At 41.7% G+C, this 25,770-nt stretch overlaps 1 protein-coding gene across 1 annotated transcript in view; it reads left to right on the top strand.

Annotated features, from left to right (window-relative positions):
- The window catches only part of HMGCS2 (3-hydroxy-3-methylglutaryl-CoA synthase 2), a 26,236-nt gene extending 3,640 nt beyond the window's left edge, over positions 1 to 22,596 (top strand). The window contains exons 2-10 of the mRNA XM_027866684.1: positions 3,019 to 3,473; positions 6,486 to 6,611; positions 7,268 to 7,432; positions 10,646 to 10,811; positions 12,597 to 12,767; positions 14,313 to 14,419; positions 16,734 to 16,859; positions 18,961 to 19,108; positions 22,144 to 22,596. Coding sequence (XP_027722485.1) covers positions 3,019 to 3,473; positions 6,486 to 6,611; positions 7,268 to 7,432; positions 10,646 to 10,811; positions 12,597 to 12,767; positions 14,313 to 14,419; positions 16,734 to 16,859; positions 18,961 to 19,067 — 1,423 coding nt within the window. The 3' untranslated portion in view covers positions 19,068 to 19,108; positions 22,144 to 22,596. The remainder of the gene's footprint in view (positions 1 to 3,018; positions 3,474 to 6,485; positions 6,612 to 7,267; positions 7,433 to 10,645; positions 10,812 to 12,596; positions 12,768 to 14,312; positions 14,420 to 16,733; positions 16,860 to 18,960; positions 19,109 to 22,143) is intronic.
- Positions 22,597 to 25,770: the final 3,174 nt, after the last annotated feature.

The following is a 25,770-nucleotide window of genomic DNA, read 5'->3' as shown; positions in this document are numbered from 1 at the left end:
ATATATATATATATATATGTATATATAAACAGTTATCCCTTCCATATTGCAGGGGTTAGTAGCACCTCTTCAATCTGGAAAATCTGGGTAAATTTTTTTGGCCCTCCCTTTGTACCAGAAAAGAAGTTTGAATTTTTTCTTCTTCTTTTACGGGGTTTACAATACCTTATTGTAAAATTTGGGTTAAGTATTTGGTCATAAGCTCTGTGTTGTCTGCTGGCCTTCTTGTATCATCTGCGGCTTCTACAAAACTTCCCCAAAATTCCCATTTAAATTCTTATGCCAACCGTCAATATATGGAAACCTTGATGGAGAAAGTCACAATGTGGAAGGGATAATTGTGTATACACACACATACATATATATGTATACACACACATATATATACATACATACATGTGTGTATGCACATATATACATACATGTGTATATAGATTTAAGTGTATATAATATATATTATATACATAAATTCTCTTTAAATATCTGAGGTTGCAAACTCTGGCTAATACATTGCTCCAAAAACAGTTAACGAGAAGTAGGATTATTAAACAAAATCTTTCGTCCCCCCAGGACATCAGGCAAACTTAATCTCCACCACTTTTCAGTCATTTTATGCCTTTTCCCTTCACACAGACTTGAGCGGGAGAGGGTCACCTCAACGGGTGCAGTGCAATGAAAAGTGTGCTAAATGAGGAGTAAGAGGAACTAGGTCCTGTTCGCAGTGGATTTTTTAACTTATTTTTGTTTTTACCTTCCATTCCTCTCTGACTCTATCCTCGTTCCCTGCCCGTGAAGTGACGCTCCATCTCTCAATTGCCTGTTCTCCCATGCTTGGAATGCTCTCCCTCCTCTCCTCCACCAGAGTCAACTCAAATCTCCCTTAAGCAGGAGGTCTTTTCCATCCCTCCCCTCTCCACCCGCTCCCTGTTAGTACCTTCCCTCTGAGATAATTTTCCATTTGTCCTGTATTTATCTTGTATGCCCAGTTTTGTTTTGTTTTTTGGCAAGATGTCTCCTCTGTTAGAAAGTAGGTTTCTTGGGGACAGGAACTACATTTCTGCCTTTCTCGGTGTACCCAGGGGTTAGCTCAACATAGTGCTTAATAAATGTTTGTTCACCAACTGACTGAAAGAGATGGGGATCAGGAAAACAGTGCAGCATCAATCCATCAACAAGCATTTATTAAGCATTTACTATGGCAGAATAAATTTGGATTCAATCAAAGGGCCTCCCTTGAGGACCTAGAAGGCCACATGTGGCCTCGAGATCACAGGTGCTCCACCCCTGCCCAAGTCTTTCATTCGTGGAATTAGGGAGTAGAGTTGTGGAATCCAGCCTGAGAAAGGCATATAGAGCCAAAGAGGAAATAGGTATGACCATGGAGAGGAAGAGAAGATAAATACAAAACTCTCCCAGAAAGTTGAATTATAATTACTGGGATTAACCCAATAAATACGAATCTCAATAGGCAAGAAAAAGGGATGCTAGGTGGCTCCATAGTGCATAGAGTGCCAGGTCTGGAGTCAGGAAGACTCATCTTCCTGAGTTCAAATCTGGCCTCAGACGCTGACTAGCTGTGTGACCCTGGACAAGTCCCATTACCCTGTTTGCCTCAGTTTCCTCATCTGTAAAATGGGGATAGTAATGACACCTACTTCCTAGGGTTGTAGTGAGGTTTAAATGAGATAATATTCGTAAAGTGCTTAGCACAATGCCTGGCACACAGTGGAGGTTTTATAAAGTCCTCCTTCCTTCCTACTTTGTTTCACATAGTTTACCTTCTAGTCAACCCAGACTACTCTCTGCTCTTTTTTCTTGTTCTGCATTCCACACAATTGCTGACACCCGTTCCTCTTGCCTGGAGTGGACTTCCCATCGCCATAAACAACTAGGAAAATTCCTTCCTTTTTCATGACCCAATTCAGACACCATCTTCTCCATGAAGACCTCTTTTTTTCCCCACTCCCCACCGCCCCATATTGGTTGAAATAGATGATTTCCCTCATAAAATTTTTCATAGTACTTTGCCTAGACCTCTCTTTTGTACCTTATCCTAAAATCATAGGACTTTAGAGGTCAGAGCTGTAATTAGTCAGACTGTTGTTTAATGTTGCCCAACTCTTGTTTTCTTGGCAAAGATGTTGGAATGGCTAGCCATTTCCTTCTCTAGTTCACTTTACAGATGAGGAAACTGAGGCAGACAGTGGTTAAATGACTTGCCCAGGATCACACCGCTAGTAAGTGTCTGAGTTCAGATTTGAACTCAGGTCCTCCTGACTCCAGGGGCAGCACTCTATCCATTCCACTATCTAACTCCCTAATTAGTCAGATCTTGCTTATTTTTAAGCTCACTCTAGATATCTAAAGGCTAAACTCAGTTGTTTCTGTGCTTCTGTCAGCACCCATCTAAATTTTAGTGCCCTGAAGCATAGTACAAGCCAACCTGCCCTAGTTACACCTTTTTTTTTTTATAGACTATCTACTCCAACCATCTCATTTTATTTATGAGTCTACCTGGTAACAGATTTATTTTGGTACATTCCTTCTTCCTCCCATTAGATTTGGGAGACAAACCAAGATGGACAAAAACTATATACTAATAATTCTACCTCCCTATGGGGCATCTAGGTGGCACAATGGATAAAATGCTGGGCCTGGAGTCAGAAGACCTGAATTCAAATCTGGCCTCAGACACTAACTGTATATCCCTGGGCAAGTCACTTAACTGCTGTCTGCCTCAATTTACTCAGCTGTAAAATGGGGGTGAAAATAGCACTTATTTCCCAGGGTTGTAGTGAGGATTAAATGACATAATATTTGTAAAGTACTTAGCACAGAGACTAGCACATAGTAGGAGGCATATATGATTATTTCCTCCCCCTCCACCTTCCACCACATTCCTCCTCCCTCTCCAGGAGGAACATTGTGAAATTTAATAAAATGCATACAAATGTTATCTTTTATTGGTTTAATGAGCTTGATAAATAAAAGGCATTATAATTGTTATCTCTACTACAGGTTTTTCGCAGCCTCCACTGTTCCTCTGGCAAAAACAGATGCTTGGCCAAAAGATGTGGGCATCCTTGCCCTGGAGGTCTACTTTCCTGCCCAGTACGTGGACCAGACCGAGCTGGAGAAGTACGACAGTGTGGAAGCTGGCAAATACACAGTGGGCTTAGGGCAGACCCAGATGGGTTTCTGCTCTGTTCAAGAGGACATTAACTCCCTGTGCTTGACGGTGGTTCAACGGCTGATGGAGCGTACCAAGCTCCCTTGGGACAACGTGGGCCGGCTGGAGGTGGGCACAGAGACTATCATTGATAAGTCCAAGGCCGTCAAAACAGTGCTCATGGAACTCTTCCAGGATTCAGGGAACACAGACATAGAGGGCATTGATACCACCAACGCCTGCTATGGAGGCACCGCGTCCCTCTTCAATGCTGCCAACTGGGTGGAATCTAGCTCTTGGGATGGTAGGTGCTGATAGCCATCCTGGATCTGTTACTTACTACCTGTGTGCTCTCAAGAGAGTCTGTTTTCCTGTTTTAGCATCAATTTCCTCATCTGTAAAATAAGGGAGTTGAACTAAATAATCTGTGAAATTAACCAGTAGGATCCCTCCTTGTTAATGGCTACAAATGAAGAGGAGAGAGAGAGAGAGAGAGAGAAGGAGGGGGAGGAGGAGGAGAAGAAGAAGAAGAAGAAGAAAGAAAGAAAGAAAGAAAGAAAGAAAGAAAGAAAGAAAGAAAGAAAGAAAGAAAGAAAGAAAGAAGGAAAGAAAGAAAGAAAGAAAGAAAGAAAGAAAGAAAGAAAGAAAGAAAGAAAGAAAGAAAGAAAGAAAGAAAGAAAGAAAGAAAGAGGAAGAAAGGAAGGAAGGAAGGAAGGAAGGAAGAGAAGGAAAGATTCCTTTACCTTAATCATCAACATTTAACATGAAGCATAGGGTCTTTTGTAGTGAAGACATTCCCTCTAGCAGAGCAGATCAATACAATCCCATAAATGTCTATAAGCACCTACTATGTGCCAGGCTTTAGGTATACAAAGACAAGAATGAAAAATGGTCCCTGCCCTCAGTGAGCTTACATTCTACTGGAATGGCAATTCTTCAGCCATTTATAAAGTCTTAGAGAGTTTCCTGGGGCACTGAGAAGTTAGATGGATGACTTTCCCAAGATCACATAGGCAATATACATTTTCAAACCTGGCCCTTGAATCCTGGTCTCTGAGGCAGGCCCTCTATCCCTCTATGACGTCAGGCTGCTTCATTATTAGGTTCCAATACTAGTTCACATTTCTATGTGGGCTACATTTATATGTGTTTACATGTTAGTTTTTTCATAAGCTAGTTTAAGGTTTACAAATAGCATATGTTACCTCAACACCCAGTATCTTCACGGATCTTCATAACAGCCCTGTGAGATAAGTAGTTTGAGTGTTACAGGAGAGGAAACAGAAGCCCAGAGAGGTTCATAGGATAATAGATTTAATGCTGGAAGGTCCCTTATCTAAACCACTTATTTTACAGATGAGGGAACTGAGGCCCAAGAAGGTTGAGTCAAGTGCCTTGCCCCAGATTCCAAAGGTACTGTGGCAGGACATGAACCCAGGCTCTCCAACAGTGCTATTTCCACTTTATCTACACCATCTCTCAAGTTGACTTACCCAAGGGGTTTTTCTACACAGAAGCAACTCTCCCCCAAATGTATTTAACAAGCACTGTTTATGCCAGTGAGGGGGGGGAGCTAAGGCTGATTTGTTCTGTGAAGTTTGGATTCAGTCAAAGGGCCGCACTTGAGGACCTAGAGGGCCACATGTGGCCAGGCTGCAGGTTCTCCACCCCTGGTCTATACAAACGATAGGTCAATAATGATTTGAAAGGGACACCTGAATAAAGGGGGTGGGCGGGGAGGGGAAGAAGAAAAGGGAAACTGAAAGAAAAATAGTAAGAAGATGGTCAGGAACGTACAGAACTTACCTCTGTTCTCAGTCTCACACACACACCCTAAACTCAACTGAAGCATTGTCCGATGAGGGTTAAGGGAAAGGAACAGGCATTTATTAAGCATCTACTGTGTACCAAGCACTGTACTAAGTGCTTTACAAATACTGATCTCAATGAACTAAAATAACATTTCATATATATATTGAGGGCCAAGGTGGCCCTTTCATTAGCTGATGGCAGAAACTTAATCGCATTCCGGGCTACCTTGGAGTCAGGAAGACCTAAGCATTAACTCATATGAGCAGTGACCCTGGACAAGTTAATTAACCTCAGAATTCCCGTCTCTGTGTTGTTGTTGGTGGTGATGGTGGTGGTGGTGTGATGGTCCTTTGTTCTCTAAGAGGACCGATGATATCAGGAGGGTGAAATCTCAACTAGCAAGTGAATTGGATTTAAGTGAGGCAGAGCTGGGCAAAGTCATCAGCCTCACTGTCTCCTCCAGAGTCACTGAAGTCCGGTGGCAAGACATAAGTCAACTTGACTTATGGTGATGGTCTAACTCAGCTTCCAATCTGAATCCTTGAAAGGGATTTTCTCATTGATTTCTCATGATTTAATTCCCTTTTAGTCATTTTTTTTTTGCTCTGTACCTCCCAACCAGAAGGTGATTTTCCTTTATAGAGAAAATAAAAACAAAAGATAAGCAGTTCTGTTTTGTGTGTAACATTGTCTAATTAATAATATTATACAATGTAATAAATACCATGAGCCAGTCAGGGCCAGTTTGAAAATATCAGGCTGTTCAAACAATGTGATGCTATCCAAAAAGAAAAAATTAAAGGGGCAGCTAGGTGGCGCAGTGGATAGAGCTCCGGCCTTGGAGTCAGGAGGACCTGAGTTCAAATACAGACTCACACACTTGACACTTACTAGCTGTGTGACCCTGGACAAGTCACTTAACCCTGATTGCCTCAACAAAAAAAAATAAAAATAAGAAATAAAAATAATTAATTAATTAACTAAAGGATTTCAAATAAAATTCAAACCTGGACCCAGAAAAAAAAATAAGCAATTTAGCTTTCTGTTATCATCATTCCTTCTACTCGGGGTCACCTTTGTGTCATGATTAAGCATCAGAGCAGGATGTCAGGGTAGGCATGTTACATTACAAATAAATAATATTTTGGCTACTCTTTAAAAATCTTATAAATGAAGTATATGCCTACAAGAATAGTAATAATGTAGCTAGTATTTATGCACTTTATTTCTGTGATGTCATTTCATCCACCTCTATGAGGTAAGTGCTCTTATTATTCAGTTGATGGTAGACAGAGGTTAACTGACTTGTCCAAGGTCACACAGCTAGTAAGTGTCTGAGGCCAGATTTGACTCCCAATCCAGAGCTCTATCTACTATGCCACCAAGTTGCCCCTAAATGATGGGCCAGATGCTCTGACTCAGAGAGAGGGTCCTAGATGGTAACATGGTCCTTTCTAGAGGCCTCCAAAGTTTACATCTACCCTTTTTTATCTCCCCTTTACAGGTCGCTATGCTATGGTGGTATGTGGTGACATTGCTGTCTATGCCAGTGGGAATGCTCGATCTACGGGTGGGGCAGGAGCTGTGGCCATGCTGGTCGGGCCCAATTCTCCTCTGGTCCTAGAACGAGGTGAGTAAGTAAACTGTGTATGGGGGCAGGGGATGTGGGGTAAATAAGGGCTCTTCTCTGATTTAGAGAAGACCACATCATTTATCTATGAGGCTGCCTAAATAGGTAAACAGAAAACAAAAGAGATGAGGGCTGATGGAACTGGATCCTGGCTCATAAGATCAGAGATTTAGAAGGGGAGGGGACTTTAAGCCCAAATCTTTCCTTTCACATGTGAGGAAACTGAAGCCAAGAAAGGTTCAGGGTCTTATGTTTTGAACCCAACTTCTCTGACTCCAAATCCAGTATTGTGGTGAAGGATAATGAAATAGGAATTGAGTGGCATAGATGCTTTTTGGGATGCGGGGGGAACTGAGTGGTTAAAATCAGATGGAAATAATTCTCCAAACATATAGGGAACCTTCTTTCAAGATTTGCACCTCTTATTTGAGACTTCACTGCGGAACAAGGAGGAGCCCCTGTGAAAACAATTTATATAATGACAAAAAGGAAGAATTTATCCAATCCCCTTGGAACACGAGGGATGACAGAGTGAGCTTGGGTTTAGGGGTGGATAGCAGCCAATATAGCCTTACTATCTGAATCCTTACATCCTTTCTCGCCATGTGTCCTTTACACTGTCCTGTCTCTCACTTACTTCCAATGAACCTTTCTAGGACTTAGAGGAACCCACATGGAGAATGCGTATGACTTCTATAAACCTCACCTGGCCTCCGAGTACCCTGTGGTGGACGGGAAGCTCTCAATTCTGTGCTACCTTCGAGCCTTAGATCGATGCTATGCATTTTATCGAAAGAAAATCCAGAATCAGTGGAAACAAGGTATGGGGCCTGGGGGACAGCACAGAATAGATCTAAAAAGATATGAAAATTTTCTCCTTAAATGACAGTCATTCACTTTCGAAGAATCATAGTACCTTGGTATCAAGAGGAACCTTAGCCATCTAATACAAATCCAATCTATAATACCATGTCCCTAAGTCTTCTCTTCTCCAGAATAAACACCCCCATTTCTTTCAACCAGTCCTAATAATGCTTGTATTAAGGTTGCTCATCATTCTCTAACTTGTCAATATTCTTACTAAAGTGTAGCATCCACGACTGATCACAATATACCATGTGTGGTTTGATCAGAACAGCACAGAGCAGGACTGTCTGCTTGATTTAGCTTCTTGGTGGCCTCAAACCACTTTGATTCCACTTCCTGATCACCGAAAGGCAAACGAAACCCCACTCAGGTAGAGTAGGGGCCTTCAGACTTGGCAGATGTCCCAAGGCTATCTGAGTCATCACAATCAACTTTGCTGACCAAATGCCTTTCTATATAGAGCAAAGGGGAGACAAGTCTACCCAATATAGGTGCTGTATCCTTTCCGTGCTGTGGCTAAGTAAACCTTTTGTTAACTGTTAAATGACCTATGAGTGTCGCATTTTATTGCAACATCTGACTTTAACTATGAGAGGACCAGCTTGAGTCAGGGCTAGGCCATGGTGGCCATCGTCTACGCCTCCTGGCCCCTCCAATATGGAGCTCCTGATCTGTCTCACTTACCTACCTGTTCAGATTCATTTCACATCACTCTAATACATGGACTTTATACTTGTTCCACATTAATGAAGACAGTTCTGAGAATTGGAGAGAGGATCCAGCTCTGTCACCAATTCCCCAGGATTTAGAAGCTCATGCTCACTAAATGAAGAGCAATGTGGTAATCATTACCCCTGAACTATCAGTAGGTGAAAGCAAAATCCAATCTACAACTCAGATGTATCCTTGTGAGATTTATTGAAGGATATGAATTATTTCAGAGATGAATTACAGCTTGCAAGATCTCAGATAGATAGCAAGTTCTTAAAGAGACTATTCTGTTCATAGCACAGTCCTCTGGACCTATAAGGTTCCTTCTGGTCCTAGCACTATGCCCATCATTGGAAATACCCAAAGGGACCATCAACATAATGCAAGTTTCCATATCCACGTGTGTATCACAAGATGTCTTTGGCAGCAATACAATTGGAGGCTAGATTACTCCTGATCATATCATGAAAAAGTTCCACTTCTAACATCGGTCTCTATTAGTGACTTCCCTTGCTCTTCATGTGTTCTTGAATTTATACAAGTGCTAATTGGCTGGATGACACGTGTCTGCACTTGTGGGTAATCTTTCCTGAGTGCTAATTGATCAGAGCAAGTAAGCCTAGATTATGGACAGTCCTTTCCATACTAATAATTGTTCTCGGACCCTCAGTGGTCTCAGATGGAGATGCTCAGCATCTAGGCGTACACCTATAATAGACGGATTCCTATACTTAGCCTAAAAATAGTCAGTGACATTCAAAGGTAACTTATCTCAGGATGGACAGTTTGCTGCTCAGTTTGCATACTAGTAAATATCCTCAGAACACCTTGATGGCAGCTACTGTTGTCTTGGAGTAGTGAGGGTTGGGATGGGATGAGGTGGCAAAATATTTTGTACAAGTTAGGAGAAAAAAAATTTAAGCCTATTACACTTTTAACAAGCAAATTTATAAGGCTATACATTGCAATGCTTCTAAAAAACCATTAACTAAATATTCAAGCAAAAAGAATTAGAATAAATCATATTTAATACAAAAGTTTCTTCTACTTAGGAATCTCCCAAAATGGTGAACTTGCAGTTACAATAGACAGTAAATAATAACAATAACAACAGTAATAATACGGCTTGATCACTTAGCTTCATTTCTAAAGGCAGAAATTCATGTATTAGTAACAACTCAGACCATGAGGTGGGTCACAAGAAGGCATCCGTTAATTAAAAAAAAAAATCCAACCAGCACAACATTCCAGTCGAAATGGCCTACTAGCTGTTCCCTGAACTAAATATGCCATCTTCCTTCTCTGGGTTTTTGCACAGGCTGTCCCCCATGCCTGGAATGCATTCCCTTCTCACCTCTACCTCTTAGAATTCTTAGCTTCTTTCAAAGCTCAACTTATGTGCCACCTCCTACAAAAAGCCTTTCCTGATCCATGCTCCTGTCCCAGTTGTCATAGTTCTCTCCACAGTTTTATCTTCTGGCTCCCCCCTTGAATCTCTGGATTTCTTTGCCTCCTTGTCACCAGCTTTCTCACCCTGGAGATGTCTCTGCAGCCTCTTCCTCTGACTAATGAGTTCCTGCTTGGAGCCACCATTTTAGGAAATGCCGAGGCCACCCATGCCCACTTCTCTCCTGGCCCTAGTTCTGACTCTCCAGATTTCTTCCTCTTGCCCCTACACAGGTACTGGGTACTGTGTCCCCCCACAACCACCACTTTCCAGCTCCCATTTACACATCATCTTCCCCCATTCAAGTGCAAACTCCTTCGGAGAAGAAACAGTCTTCTTTGCTCATGTTCCCAGCTCTTAGAGCAGACCTTGGTACATAGTAAGCACCTAAATGTTTCATCTATCTATTTATCCAATCAATGACCATTTATTAAGCACTTACTATGTATCCAGCTAGATGCTAGATATACAAAGACAAAAATAGAATGTTCCTTGCCCTCAAGGAGTTTGCATTCCATTGAGAGTAAACAAAGTGTACAAATAAATATAAATTACATGAGAAATAAATGCAAAGTCTTTATACACATTGTATCCTTCCCTAACCCTAACCCTCAGGTTGAATACAAACTTCCCGAGGGCAAGAGTTGTCTCATTTTTGTCTTTGTATACCTAATGCCTTATAGAGAGTAGGTACTTAATAAAAATTTATTGAATTGAATTGAATGTTATTTTCTTCTCCCTCAACATTCACTCAACAATATTCAATTAACATTTATTAATGTGCTCCTCTGACATCCAATAGCACTTTGTAGTTCTCGGTATAGTCTACTTTGTATTATAGTTATTCGTATGCACCTCTTTCCCTCCTACTAAACTAAAGTCCTAGAAGCCAAAAACCACGAGTTATTGATCATTGTATCCCTAGTACCTCTTAGCACAGTGGCTTACACATAAAAGGCGATCAGTAGACTCAAGTAACTAATCTCTCTTGTATTTTCTTCTCTACCAGCTGGCATTGAACGATCTTTCACGCTGGATGATTTCCAGTTCATGATTTTCCATACACCTTTCTGCAAGCTCGTCCAGAAGTCTGTAGCACGCCTGATGTTCAATGACTTCCTGTCAGCCAACAGCGATGTTCAGAATAGCCGCTACAAGGGTCTAGAGGCCTTCAGGTAAGTTCTCATTAATGAGAAACCTATTGACGTTGGAGAGAGCAGGGATAAGGTGTAGGAATCCTATTCTCCACAGGATCACCTGTTCCACATGGGAACTAAAGATGGAAAGGCAGTTAAGTGACCAATAGCTACGAAAGGTGCAATCTCCGCACTGGTCACTAGGTGGCACTCTCAACTGGATTCACGCACAATCCTTGCCAGACCTCCACAGCTTCCAAACTGAGTCCTTCACCTGTGGATTGGGTTCCCCTTGGCCCCCATGCTCCTAGTGACACAAAAATCAGCCCAGCATCAATCTGGTTCCATTTAATCAGAGGTTTAAAAAGTAAAGATTGTAATAATTTATACCATAACTTTCTCATACTAACTCAATCCCCATCACATTAAGATACTCATTTCCTTCCCAATATTAAAGTAAAGTCACTCCAGTACAAGCATGACATTTCCACTCTCCGGTAGTGATAGACCTTATCCCCTGCTAAGGTCAGAGTTTGGAAGCATAGAATCATAGACTTGAAGATAGAAGGAACCTGTGGAGTCATTTTACAGTTGAGGAAACTAAGGGGTTAAACAACTTGCCCAAGGTCCCGCAGTGGCAGAGGGAACTCAGGGCCTCTGATTCCAAATCCAATACAGCTGGCCTATTGTCAGGAAGACCCAAGTTCAAATCCAGCCTCAGTCACTTACCAGCTGCGTGACTTTGGGTAAGTCACTTAACTTGTCTGCCTCAGTTTCCTCAACTGTAAAAGGAAGATAATAATACCACCTACCTTACAAGGGTTGTTGTAAGGATCAAATGGGATAATATGCAGAAAGCATTTTGCAAACCTTAAAATGCTATGTAAATGTAGTGGTTATTGTTATTGCTGTTGTTATTATTATCTTGTGAGCCTATAGCTTCCCATCCTTTTGGTATCTTTGGAATGAGAATAATATAGGAGAATGAAAAGGAAAGAAGCCTCAGAATAAATCTGAACTGTTTTCAACAAGGAAACAGAGGAAAGGGAGTTTCTCTGAGCAGGGTTGCCAACCACACTTATCAAGAAAAGGTGAAAACCCAGAGAAAGAAGACAGACCCTGATGAGAATGAGGATCGAGAGAGGGAATGTGGCTCATTATTGTAATTCTGGGCTGGAAACACAGGAGACAGATATGCAGACCTGTCCCAGCCCCCATGCCCACTTCCATGCTGCTCACGTTTCTGTTTCCAGATGAGGGGCTGAGCTATTCATATAGCCCAGATCTCCCACCTTCACACATTTGAAGCAGGGGTGACTTTCCTTTTTAGTCAATGGCTCCAAAGCATTACAAAGAGAAGCATAATCACAAAGAACCTTCACACTGCTAAGAGGATCTTGCACTTTCTGAAGGGAATATCTGCTTTGTGTTTCAGAAGTATTCCTCAGATCACTTCCCTAGACATCTTTGGGGTATGTAGGTGGTGCAAGGGATAGAGTGCTAGGCTCGGAATGAAGAAGACCTGAGTTAAACCTACCAGCTGTGTGACCCTGGACAAATCACTTAACCTCTCTCTGCCTCAGTTTCCTCATCTGTAAAATGGAGATAATCCTAGCATCTACCTCCCTGGGTTGTCATAAGAATAAAATGAGATATTTGTAAAGTGTTTTGCAAGCCTTCAAGTACTAGATCAATAATAGCCATCACCATCACCATCATCATTATTGTTGTTGCTAACATCTCCCCTTGCCCTGTTACAAAAGCCTCCTGCTCTCTGCCTTCCTTCAATGTCCCTCTCACTTTGTTTCCTCACTCATCTCGCAGGGATTTGAAACTGGAAGACACCTACTTCAACAAGGAGGTAGAGAAAGCTTTTCAAAAAGCCTCTTTAGATACATTCAACCAGAAAACCAAATCCTCACTCAACCTCTCCACTCTAAATGGAAACACATACACCTCTTCCCTCTATGGGTGCCTGGCCTCCCTCCTCTCCCAGTGAGTATTTTTTTTTCTAAGAAAACAAGTTCCTTCCACAATTGCTATTGCCCTGGGTCAGGTCCTGCTCTAGTCTTTGAAAGATTACCCAGAGAGTATATCCTGAATTATCTTTCAAGACTCTTCTCTTAAAAGAATGTGATTGATGTGTGTGTATATCCCTAAGTAGACTCAGTGCTCTGAGGGTAGGACTCTATCATTTATCTTTTTTTGCTGCCTAGCCCAGTGCCTGATAAATATGTTGGTTTTTAATTGGAAAACAAGAGGAGGGATTACTAAATTTAATATTAATGTATGAGATACACTAAGGAAGTACTATAGACATTGTTCATAAAAAGAATAGCTCATATAACTATAGCATTTCATCAGTAAATATTTATTAAGCCCCTACTATGTACCATGCACTGTGCTAGGCACTGGGTATACAAAGATAAAAGTGAAACAGACCCTTCCCTCAAAGACCTTGTATTCTATGTGTATATGTACACGTCTGTGCATATATACACACAGATGTACACAGGGATGTGCGTACACATACACAAACACATGTGTATGCAGAAGCTGTACAAAGATAAAACTAAAGATAGTCTTACCATGAAAGAGTTTACAGACTAGGAGGTAGACAGAGATATAACATGGACACAGATAAGTAAATACAGGATTCTTTTGAAGAAGAAGAGAGTTCTTACTCCAAGGTGATCAGGAAATACTTCCCATTGAAAGTGGTGTGTATGAGATCAGCTTTGAAGAGAGCCAGGAACTTTTAGAGGCCCCGATGAGGACTAAGTACATTCATACTCCAGGAAGGAGTGATATTGCCCATGCAAAGGATAAAAGTAGAGAGGCAGAATGACTACTAGGTGCAGGGATTAACAAGTAAACAAGTTGGCTTAAACAGAGAATACACTGATGAAGACTAATGTAGAATATGTAGAATTGATATCATATAGCTTGCCTTCTCAGTGGGTGTGGGAGGGACTGGGAGGGAGGAAAAGAATTTGGAACTCAAAATATAAAAATAAAAGAACTTTAAAATAAATACTAAATTGAAATGTTAAGAAGTAGGAGATGGGGGAAAGAATAATGTAAAATAGCTTCAAAAGTAAACTGGGGCCAGATTGTGAATGGTGTTAAATTCCAAGCTGAGGAGTTTGTATCAGAAGCAATAAGAAACTCATTTTGAATGGAAGAGTGACATGTGATAGTGGTTCATGACAAAAAAAAAACCAAACCAATGTTAAGAGCCCCTGCCTTGACCTTGAGAGAGACTTTACTTTGGCTCTGTGCCTCTAATTCTAATGCTCTCCCAGTTCCTCTGTTTCTCAAGAACATAATACATTTGCTGCTCTCCTCCACACTGTCCAGTCCCTGGATTTGTTCCAGGATTTCTCAGACAACCCCAATGGCTGCAAAGCCTCCTGAAGTCACATCCAATTAATTAGGAAGAGCAAGTGTGGTTGGGCTGGGGCAGAGGGTTGAATGGACATGGGGCCACAGGGTTGAATGTGAGTACTTTGCCTGAAGGTAATTTCTGTTTCATGGCAGACATACTGCCCAGCAGTTGGCTGGGACCAGGATTGGTGCCTTCTCTTATGGCTCTGGCTTGGCAGCAAGTTTATTTTCAATTCAAGTCTCCCAGGATGCTACTCCAGGCAAGTCTCAATTTTCCATCAAGTATACCCTGGCAAGATAATAGTTTTTAATAAAAATAACAGCTCTTATGTTTTTAGCACTTTAAGGTTTGCAAAGTACTTTCCCCACAAGTATTATTATCTCAAAATAGGAAAAAACGATAGATGAAGAAATTTAAGGTCAAAGAAATGAGATATTTTGCCATGTGCTGGTCCCTAGTGCCCTACTTATCACCAAGCTAATATACTTTTGAGCAACTGCTACATGCTGGATGCTATGAGGTACCCATAGCATTTCACTTCATATAGAAAAGTAGCATGCCACTAAAGAGGGAGGGCCAGCCAAGGAATCAGGGAGACTTGGGGCCAAGTGCTACCTCTGATACATACTGGCTATGTGACCCTGAGTAAATCATCCTTAACCATTTGATTTCCCAGGACACTCTTAAGAAAGGTGTTGCCAATCTGCATAGAAGGAGGAACTTTTCCCCAAGATGAAATCAATCACAGGTCCAAACAAAACAAAAAGTACTTTATATTTACAGACTTGCTTTTCAGGTTTACAAAACACTTTCACATACACTAAGTATCTCATCTGATTCTCACAACAACCAATTAATAAGTCTTTATTAAGGGCATACTACAATGAGCCAGATACTGTTGAAATCCCTGCCTAGATAGATGGATAGATAGATAGATGGATAGATAGATAGATGGATGGATAGATAGATGGATGGATAGATGTATGGATGGATGGATGGATGGATACACAGGTAGATAGATAGATAGATAGATAGATAGATAGATAGATAGATAGATAGACAGACAGACAGACAGATAGGCAGATAGATAGACAGATTGATGGATGGAAAGACAGATGGCTAGATACAGAAACAGACAGACAGAGAGAGACAGATAAAGAGACAGACAGATACATGGATACATGGATAGATTGATAGATGGGTGGGTGGATGGATGGATGGATGAATAGATACAGAGACAGGCAGACAGACAGATAGATGCTTAGATGGATGGATGAATAAATGGATAGATACAGAGACAGACAGACAGATAGAGACAGACAGATAGATGGACAGATACACAAATAGATCAATGGATGAATGGATAGATACATAGATAGATGGACAGATGGATGGATGGCTACAAAGACAGACAGAGATAGAAAGAGAGAGAGAGAGAGACAAACAAACAGAAACATACATGGATACATGGATAGATTGATAGATGGGTGGGTGGATGGATGGAGGGAGGGATGGATGGATGGAGGGAGGGATGGATGGATGGATACAGAGACAAGCAGACAAACAGACAGACAGATAGATAAATAGACAGACAGACAGACAGATAGATAGATGCTTGGATGGATGGATAAATGGATAAATACAGAGACAGACAGATAGATAGATGGATAGATACACAGATAGATAGATAGATAGATACATGGATGACTACAGAGACAGACAGAGAGAGAGACAGATAAAGAGACAGACAGACAGATAGATACATGGATACATGGATAGATTGATAGATGAATGGATGGATGGATGGATGGATGGATGGATGGATGGATGGATGGATGGATGGATGGATACAGAGACAAGCAGACAGATAGATAGATAGATAGATAGATAGATAGATAGATAGATAGATAGATAGATAGATAGATGGATGGATGGATGGATAAATGGACAGGTACAGAGACAGACAGATAGAGACAGACAGACAGATAGATGGATAGCTACAGAGACAGATAGACAGACAGACAGACAGATACATAGATGGAGAGAGAGAGCTGGATGATGAACTCTAGGGTTCTTCACAGCTCTAAATTCTGTGAGGCTATGATTAGATAAACTCCTGGAGGGCAGGGACTTTCTTTTTATTTGTATTCCCAGTGCTTAGCTCAGTGCCTGGAAGGCTGTAAACTTAATAAATGCTTATTGATTTGACTTGACAATGATGTTACAATCTGGTTTTAGGTTCTGACTCCACCAACCTAGCACTTAGCAGTTATGTGATCATTTAACTTCTCTGAGACTTAATTTATTTATCTACAAGAAGGAGGTGATAATACCTGTCTGGCTGACCTCAGAGTTGTCATGAGGTTCAAATGAGTAAATAAATGTATGTAAATTTATTTGTGATCACAAAGTTAGATTAAATAACTGTGATCTATGATTATGCTAGTATGGAAGAACCCTTAGTACTCAGTTCAATGCCATGAACACTGTAGTTTCTTAAGTTTGATCATGAAAATGAAGCATATTTCATCTTCTCCATAATGAGTTTTCTCTCCCCATATTCTTTCTTCCAGGTTCCCCCCTGGACAAATTAGTGTCTAGTGTATCGGACTTGCCAAAACGCCTGGCTTCCCGCAAGTGTGTGTCTCCTGAGGAATTTTCTGAAGTCATGCTACAGAGAGAGAAATATTCCCATGAAGGTGAGGGAAAAGGGGGAAAGTAGGGGGAAAAAATGTCCTACTCCATGCTGTGGTGGGGAGGAGAGCTGTGTCATGCACTGGAGTGACTATGTCAGGGCGGGAGATCTTTTCAGTTGTGGAAAGCTGGTTTGGGTTTAAGCTTCTACAGGATGTGGTTGGGAAGAGAAATCTTTGGGGTCTAGGAAAACAGGAGGGATAAATAAGGGAAGTAGGACACAGAGAAGAAGATGTGTGGAGGGTAAAAATGAACGTCGTCTAGAGAAGAGGCAACACGGAACTTCCCAAGGAAGTCAGCATCAAGGTGCTGAGAGATTGTTTTAATAGACTTGGTCCCAAGGACGCCTAAGGGGCTGAAACCAGGACGAGGTCAAGAGCAGAAACTGAATGCCAAGGATAGGAAAGAACTCAGCAGAGAGCATCTGTAGGGCATCAATCTCACCTAGTGATGAGAACATTTCAGAACATATTGGAAAAATAATGAAATCTTCAAAATGAAGGAAAAATTTATTCCACAGGGCAAGACTCTCAAGGACCACATGAAATCACTGTTAAATGGGAAAATCAGGGAAGTAAGAGAAAGATGGATAAAGAAAAGAGGAAATACAAAGGAACCTCAATTTAGAAACACCAGCAAAGGGTGAGAAGACTTTTAGTGGGGGAGAAGCGTTTAACCAGGGAAAAAAGGCCAGATTCTAGGAATTTTTTTAAAGTAACTAAACCACAGCAGCAACAGACTCCTACTTGGCTCCCTTCAGTCAAGACACCTGAGTGGTGAAGTAGATAGAACACCAGGCATGGAATCAGGAAGACTCATCTTCCTGAGTTCAAATCTGGCCTCAGACACCTAGCTGTATGACCTGGGCAAGTCACTTTAACTCTATTTGCCTCATCTGTAAAATGGTCTGGAGAAGGAAATGGCAAACCACTCCAATGTCTTTGCCAAGAAAACTCCAAATAGGGTTACAAAGAGTCAGACATCCTATAACAGACTACATGGCTTCCAAAATCTCTTCTAGCCAAAAGCTAAGATTATAAGATTGAAAGACTTTAGAGATCACCTAGGTGGCACAGTAGATAAAAACAGTATCAGGAAGACCTGAGTTCAAATCCTACCTCAGATACTTACTAGCTATGTGACTATGGGGAAGACACTTAACCTCTCTCGATCTCAGTTTCCTCATCTGTAAAATGAGAATAATCATGGCACCTACTTCACAGGGTTGTTGTAAGGATCATTGAGTTAATATGTGCCTTTGTAGACCTTCATAAATGTTAACTATCATCATTATTAAAATTCCCTTATTTGACAGGTGAGGAAATTGAAGCCCTAAGAGATTAAGCGACTTCCCTCCAGCACAGTGCCTTGCATGTTTTTGTTGTTCAGTCATTTCAGTTGTGTCTGACTCTTTGTGACCCCATTTGGGGTTTTCTTGGCAGAGATACTGGAGTGATTTGCCATTTCCTTCTCCAGCTTATTTTACAGATGAGGATAAAGTTAGGTTAAGTTAGAATTAAGTTAAGGTTAAGTGCCTTCCCCAGGGTCACCCAGCTAGTAAGTGTCTGAGGCCAGATTTGAACTCACTAAGATGAGTCTTCCTGACTCCAGGCCCAGCATTCTATGGCCCATGGCGCCACCTAGCACATATAGTATTGCTTGATAAATGATGGTTGAGTTGAGTTGAATTACCAAAGTCTTTCCCCAAGGTCCTGGCACATCCCAGATGCTTAATAAATGTTTCTTGATTGATTGGTAAGGGGCCAAGACTTGAACCCAGTCCTTCTGACTCCAAATATAATGGTCTTTGTACCACACCACACAATGATATGGCCAGTGCTTTGGTTCCTTCATTAAACAGTCACTCATTCATTCAGTCAACAGGCATTAATTAAGCACTTCCTATATGCCAAATTCTAGAGATAGGAAAAAACAGCAAAAACTGTCCCTGCCCTGGTAGAGTTTACATTCTAATGGAGGAGAAAACAGGTAAACCTTTTGGGTAATTTTGCTTCTACTTTGGGTTTATAACAAATTCTTAGTCCTTCCTCTTCCCACAATCCCTGCAAAGTATTTTGTGTGAGTGTTTCCTTTTTCTCCCCACAGTGAATTTCTCTCCTCCTGGTGACATAAACAGCCTCTTCCCAGGCACCTGGTACCTGGAGCAAGTGGATGGGATGCACCGCCGGAAATATGCACGGCGGCCTCTCTAAGGAGGAATGGATGGACCAGGCTGCCTGTCGTGAATCATCAGGTTTGTTGGACAGAACCATGGTCTAGCACCATTTGGGATCCTGTGTCCCATTCTGGTCACTGACCCTTAAGAAGTCATGGGAGGGCTGAACAAGGGGGGTGGGCAAGGTATAGAAGTATAGAACAATATCCGGGACTCTTCAGCCTGGAAAAAAGTCTGTGAAGGGATATGATCAAAGTCTATAATCTGACAAAGGGAATGGACAAGTTGGTCCCCATCTGCTTTAAAGAAAGGGCTACTTTCCATGCTTACCAACCTAGGAACCAACTTATTCTAAGAAGGGTTAAACAGCTTCTCAAAGGGGGTTTGGATGCATTCATATGTGGCAGATTCATAAGAGAAACAAAGCTATTTGAGGTATTCCTGTCTCTGCCACATACTGGCTGTGTGACCCTGGTGAAGTCACAGATTCTCAGTACTCTAAGACTATAAGTTGGAGAGAAAGTGCCAACATGCGGTGGTAGATAGAATTTCCTCTTGTGGGAGTTCTCTGAACCAGTGAAATCACAGATCCAATCTTACTTCCCATCCAAATCCGTTGACAATGAATTTGTGAAGAAAAACCAGACTTTTCCATCACACATCCCTTAATGTCACTGTCAGAGACAGAAACTTGTGTTAGGGAAACATGGGGCCGACTAATCTAGAATACTGTGACATCACTAGGGTGCGGTAACTAGGACTTTGTACCAGTGTACTGAATTTAGGGGGTAATAACGGGATTTGCCGTCCTTCATCAGAAATTAGTTTAATACTAACTGGTAAAAATAATTGGTAAAATAATTGGTAAAAAAAATGGTATAATAATTGGTAAATTAAGGAAGTTGGTAATAATTGGTAACAGGTAAAAATAATTCGTAAAAATAGTACATTACCAGATGACCCTGCACTGTTCTGCGCTCTTCTGCTGCTCCAGTGTCCCAAGGGGCTGTGTTTCCCCACCATTCTATAGTGTCTCAACATGTCGCCCATCCACCCATACTGAGAATGTGTTTTCTTCTCTTTACTCCAGATATAGTTTGTGGAGCCTGCTCCAAGCACATTTATTCCTAGTTATGGCTCTGCTAAAATGTCAAGGCTAAAGGTATCTAGATGGCTCAGTGTATAGAGTACTGAGCCTGAAGTCGGGGAGACTCATCTTTCTGAGTTCAAATCTGGCCCTAAACAATGTGACCCTGGGCAAGTCACTTAACCCTGTTTGCCTCAGTTTCCTCATCTATAAAGTGAACTGGAGAAGGAAATAGTAATAGCAAACCTCTCCAGTATCTTTGCCAAATGTGGTCATGAAGAGTTGGACACAACTAAAAACAACTCAACAACAACAATGTTCTTGCAATGCTCTGTGTCTTTTAAAGGGAAAATGAAAGCATCTTTTGAGGGAAAAATTGGAGAAATTCTTAGGAGGAGGAGAAGTTTAACTTGGCCTGCGTTTACCCTGGAGACAAAGTTGCTGGAGACTGATAGGAGCCAGAAATTCATAATCCATGTGTTAGTTATGTTGAAGTATTTTCCATCCAAAAAGTAAAATAGAATATAAGCACTTCTAATAAAAATGACCTAAAATTATCCCCATGCTCAACATTTTCAGTTCTACTCCAATCCTTTGTGAATTTCAAGATAAATCAACTTCCTCAATCCAATAACAAGGTTAGTTGGGTGGTATTGATGGAGAAAGGAATGTGTACTTCAACAACTAGCCCCTGGACAGTTGAACACCAGCTCTTAATGAGCTAAGTAATTGATCATCAGCAAGTCAGAGGTTTTAGCTGAAGCGTGTACTGTCAGAAGTGGTGTAGGGCAGTGGCTCTGAAAGTGTGGTTCTGGGACCCTTAAGGGTCCTCAAATCCCCCTCAAAGGGTTCTGAAGGTCAAAACTATTTTCATACTAATAATACTAAGACATTTTCATTTCTAATATGGTATACACACACATATCTATATGTGTATATAGATATGTATGGATATATATCCCCTCCTGGATCACTACCTCATCATGGCAAAGGGGCTTGCATGGCTCAATTAAACTATGCGCTATGCCATGCAGGGTTACCCAAGATGGACAGGTCATAGTTGGAAAGTTCTGACAAAAGGTAAGCCACTGGAGAAGGAAGTGGTAAACCACTCCAGTATCTTTGCCAAGAAAACCCCATGGATACAGAAGAGCCTAGCATGCTATGGTTCACAGGGTAACAGAGTTGGACTTGTCTGAACCTCTGAAGAACAACAATAGATATATATATAAATATATATAGAGAGAGAGAGATGTATATGTAAATATATCTATACATATATGTATATAGGTATGGGTATAGACATATAAATGAAAGGGGATGTTCCATAATTTTTAAGAGTGTAAAGGGGTTCTAAGACCAAAAAAAATTTTTGAAAACTGTTGTTTTAGGGTGTCTTAGAGGTCTCCAGTAACATTACATCCATGATTGAATTACAGAACTTTGAATCAGTGATATCAAAGCCCTAGCCCTATAAAGTGATTTTCGGGCCAATATATTAGGGGTCGGGGCCTCTTCACATTGTGGGCCCTAAGATTTTAGCTTACAGAGACTTTCTGGTGTAGCTTTTGTCAGAACTGATATGACCCAAAAGTACTCATTCCACATGCAATGGGCCACTGTTACTTCTGCTGCCCCAAATCTGGGCTACTATCTATGTGAATCCATTTTTAAGAATCATGGACCTCAAATGAAAGTCCACCCCTGCCCGGTTCTATTCTGCAGAGTTAGTAATAGTTGCACGGATCCATATTATGGCAGCTTTCCTGCTGTTCTGGCCAGTTTTGAGGTAGAGTATGATCTTATATTCCCATATGACATAAGGGTGTATATTCTTATCTTCCCATATGACATAAGGGTAAAAAGATGGAAATCTATAGAGGGAAGCTCAGGCTGTGACTGGGCAAGGACCAGGTGAAAATTAATCACAGAGCTTTGTCATCCTGCCTTCTAAGAAGTCAGGGGCTTTGTGGGTGGTGATTGGTAGAGACCACATGGCTAAATTTCCTTCTCTCTGCTTCTCCAGGCCCATCCAGGCACAGGGTGAAGTGGGCTCCAGGAAACGCTGGCCATGAGCAATGCAGAAAGTCCACATTTCAGGTCCCAACAGCAAATACCTGACCTCAACTGTCAAACATTACATGAGCTGAACTAAATGGCCAGCATGAGCACATGGCATGGAGCTTTCCCTAGCAATGCATCCCAGCGATCAACTGTTTGCAGACCCTTTCTTTAGCCTTCCCCCTTTGAAGACCAGCAGCACCCCCTCTCCCACATCCCCTGGTATATTGATGAAGCCGAATACAAAGGACCTCTTGGTGAAGGGAACAAAGATGGAAGATGAAAGTGAAATCTACCATTTACCCCCAGGAGAGTACATGGGTGAAACCTTTACCTTACTCAATTCAATTGAGCTATGTGCCAGGTACCAGGCAAGGAATAGAAAGATTCTAAAATAAAAAACATTCACTGCCCTCAAGGAACTTACTCTCTAATAGGGAGAGATGGGAGATATATACAAATAAATACATTATTAGTGAAAATGAGGGCAAAGTAGGAGTCTCAGCACATAATAACACATTTATATGGTGCTTTAGGGTTCACAGAGTGACTTTCTCATAATAACCATGTGAGGTAGTAGGTAGTAGAAGAAATGTGAGATATAGGAGCAGCGAGTAGGGAACAGGAGCAAGGAAGGATTCTCAAAATCAAAGACTCTTAAGAACAGAAGGGACCCAAGTCAAACCCTAGCCCACCAAAGAATCCCCACTACATCATAGCTGACAAATGGTCTTCTATATCCAAGGTTCCCAAACTGTCTGGATGCCCAAGTGAACTCACAAAAGGATATTTATATCTTTAACCTAACTACTTAAAGCATGGAACTGTAAAGTATTTCTTTTGGACTAGGAGTGCCATGAAAAAAATTACCAAGACATTAAGGGTGTCATGAACAGAGAAAGTTTGGGAATCTGTGATCCACATGAAGACCTCCATAGAAAGGGCCCCCACCACTTCCCCAGGCAGCCCATTCCATTTGGGGATACCTCTCGTTGGTAGGTGATATTGGCTGAGATCACATGCAAGCTTGCCTCTCTGTGACTTCCACTATTGCTCTTGGTTCTTCCATTGGGGTCCAAACCAAATAAGTCTGAAGGGGCAGCTAGGTGGCGCAGTGGATAAAGCACCAGCCCTGGAGTCAGGAGGATCTGAGTTCAAATCCAGCCTCAGACACATAACACTCACTAGCTGTGTGACCCTGGGCAAGTCACTTAACCCCAACTGCCTAAAAAAAAAAACCCAAACAAGTCAAATCCCTCCCCCATATGGCATCCCTTAAAATCTTTGAAGATATCTATCATGCTGGAGGAAGAGCATTGAAGGAAGAGAAAAATTTTAACAAGTAAAGATGTGGAGGCAGGTGACTACAGGCACAGCAGATCAGATGTATAAAGACAAGAGACTCAAGAAAAGCCAGGGCAAGATACAGGAATAACTATTAGATCTAGGAATTCATTACACAGATATAGTCTTACCTGCTTGAAATGCCGCCATTTTCTTTTTTTGTGGTTCAGTGATGTCCAACTCTTTGTCACTCTTGGCAAAGATACTGGAGTGGTTTGCCATTTCCTTCTCCAGCTCATTTTATAGATGAGGAAACTGAGGCAAACAGGGTTTAAGTGACTTGCCCAGGATCATACAGTTAATAAGTGTCTGAGGCCAGATTTGAACCCAGGAAGATGAGTCTACCTAACTCCAGGCTCAAAGCTCTAACCACCTAACTGCCCCAATTCTACTATTAGAGATTTGCTGTTTTAGGTAAAACTGCTGCCTTTCCAAGTACCCTCTTCTGAAATACCAATATGCTTGAGTAATTGAGGTAGGATCAATCTGCTGATGTCAGTCATTCACCATTGGTGTAAATTAGATAATCAGATCCATTTATTCCAGGAAAGTTAGTAGAGGACAGGGCCCTAAAAAGATGAGAGTTTCATTGAGGAGAAAAATGGTTTCAGGACATGTGGCATTCATGGCCAAGGAGAGTGGATATGGGCAGATAACATAATGAGCATTAAATGGGCTCTGAATTTCTAGGTGGCTATAGCAGAAGAGAGAAGAGAGTCATTGCCAATTTCACAGTTTTGCTAAGAACTGACCCTATCTTTGAGTTGGGACAGACACTAGCAGGTTATGTATGGTAGAGTCAACTAGACCAAAGCAAGCCAGTTACTACAGTCTCTAATCTGAGGTCAGTTGACTTCTACTCTATTAAGGGATGTCTGAGGGGGTTCATATTTCTAGCGAGCTTCAAAGAGACTACCCTTGTCTTGTCTGCCTACCCGTATTACAAGCATACCTATCAGCTTCTTTCCAGTGGCTTCTCTGCATCAACCCCCTCCTGCCCATTCTCCTCCAGGTAGATTGTTCACGGTCACTCGGGTCTAGTAAGGCAGCACAGGCAGTTAAGTGGTGTGGTGGATAGAGTGCCAGGCCTGGAATCAGGAAGACCTGAGTTCAAATCCAGCCTCAGGACACTCACTAGCTGTGTGACCTTGGGCAAACCACTTAACCCCACTGCCTCAGTTTCCTCATCTGTAAAATGAGCTGAAGAAAAAAAATGGCAAACCACTCCAGTATCTCTGCCAAGAAAACTCCAAGAGGAGTCATGGAGAATAGGACACAATTGAAAACAACTAAACAGTGAGTAAGGCAGCACATATATCACAGTGGCTCTGTCCATTCCTCCTTCTCTGCCTCATTCCATCCTTTCTTCCATCCTTCACTCAGTTCTTCCTTCTCTCCTTCATGCCATTCCTCCATCTCGTCCTCTCTTCATTCCTTTCTCTCTTCTTCCTCCTCCCCCTTCATCCGTTCCTCCATCTCTCCTCTTTCCTCCTGCTTCCATTACTTCCTTTTCCCTTATTATGAAAATTAGTGATTAAAAAACATGCAAGCATTACATCAATTCAGGGCATTTCAGATCTGGAAAATACCGAGATCATCTAGTTCGGTCCCTACTCCTGAATTTCCTGAAGGTCTCCAGACGAAAATTCTTGAGGTTGGGGTACATCTTGACAACGGAAACTCCAAGAACCAGATAGCAGGAATATTTATAAAAAATCAACTCATTGCACCTTCCCACGTCCTGTTGATTCTTTCCGTCACTGCACCCTCCCCTGTGCAGGTGAAGGGTGGGTCTGCATACTGTGGGACCAGTCCACACATCACCATAAGGGCAAGCCAGACTGTACATGCTCTGTGAGTAGAGTAATACCCATAGTTCTTTTTTTGTGGAGAAGAAACTTTGAAGATTCCAAGAGTCACTCTAGGCCTACAGTTTCACCTGATCCCTAAGAAAAAGATGTTCATGAAGGTCTATCCCATGTTGAACATCAATGCGTGTCTCAGGCTCAGGCATCTGTTCCTGGGGCAATACCTGGTAACACACAGCTTTTCCTCTTCTTTATCTCTTAGATCTGTCCTCTCTTTATCTCCCTTCTCCTAGTTCCTTTCTTTTCTTCATCCTTTGTTCCTTCCCTCTTACCGGAACCTCAGAGCTACCTGCGGCATGACTGGGCATTGCTTTATCCTGCTGGCAGCACCATATATCTCATAGACCTCAATCTGTTAACTTGGGACTCCAGCCTAAGAG

This window comes from Vombatus ursinus, unplaced genomic scaffold (assembly GCF_900497805.2).
Source record: "Vombatus ursinus unplaced genomic scaffold, bare-nosed wombat genome assembly UNPS02014782.1, whole genome shotgun sequence".
In the NCBI taxonomy this organism is placed as follows: Eukaryota; Metazoa; Chordata; class Mammalia; order Diprotodontia; family Vombatidae; genus Vombatus; species Vombatus ursinus.
Note: the sequence above shows the minus strand (reverse complement) of the source record. Positions and strands in the feature narration are given on the sequence as shown.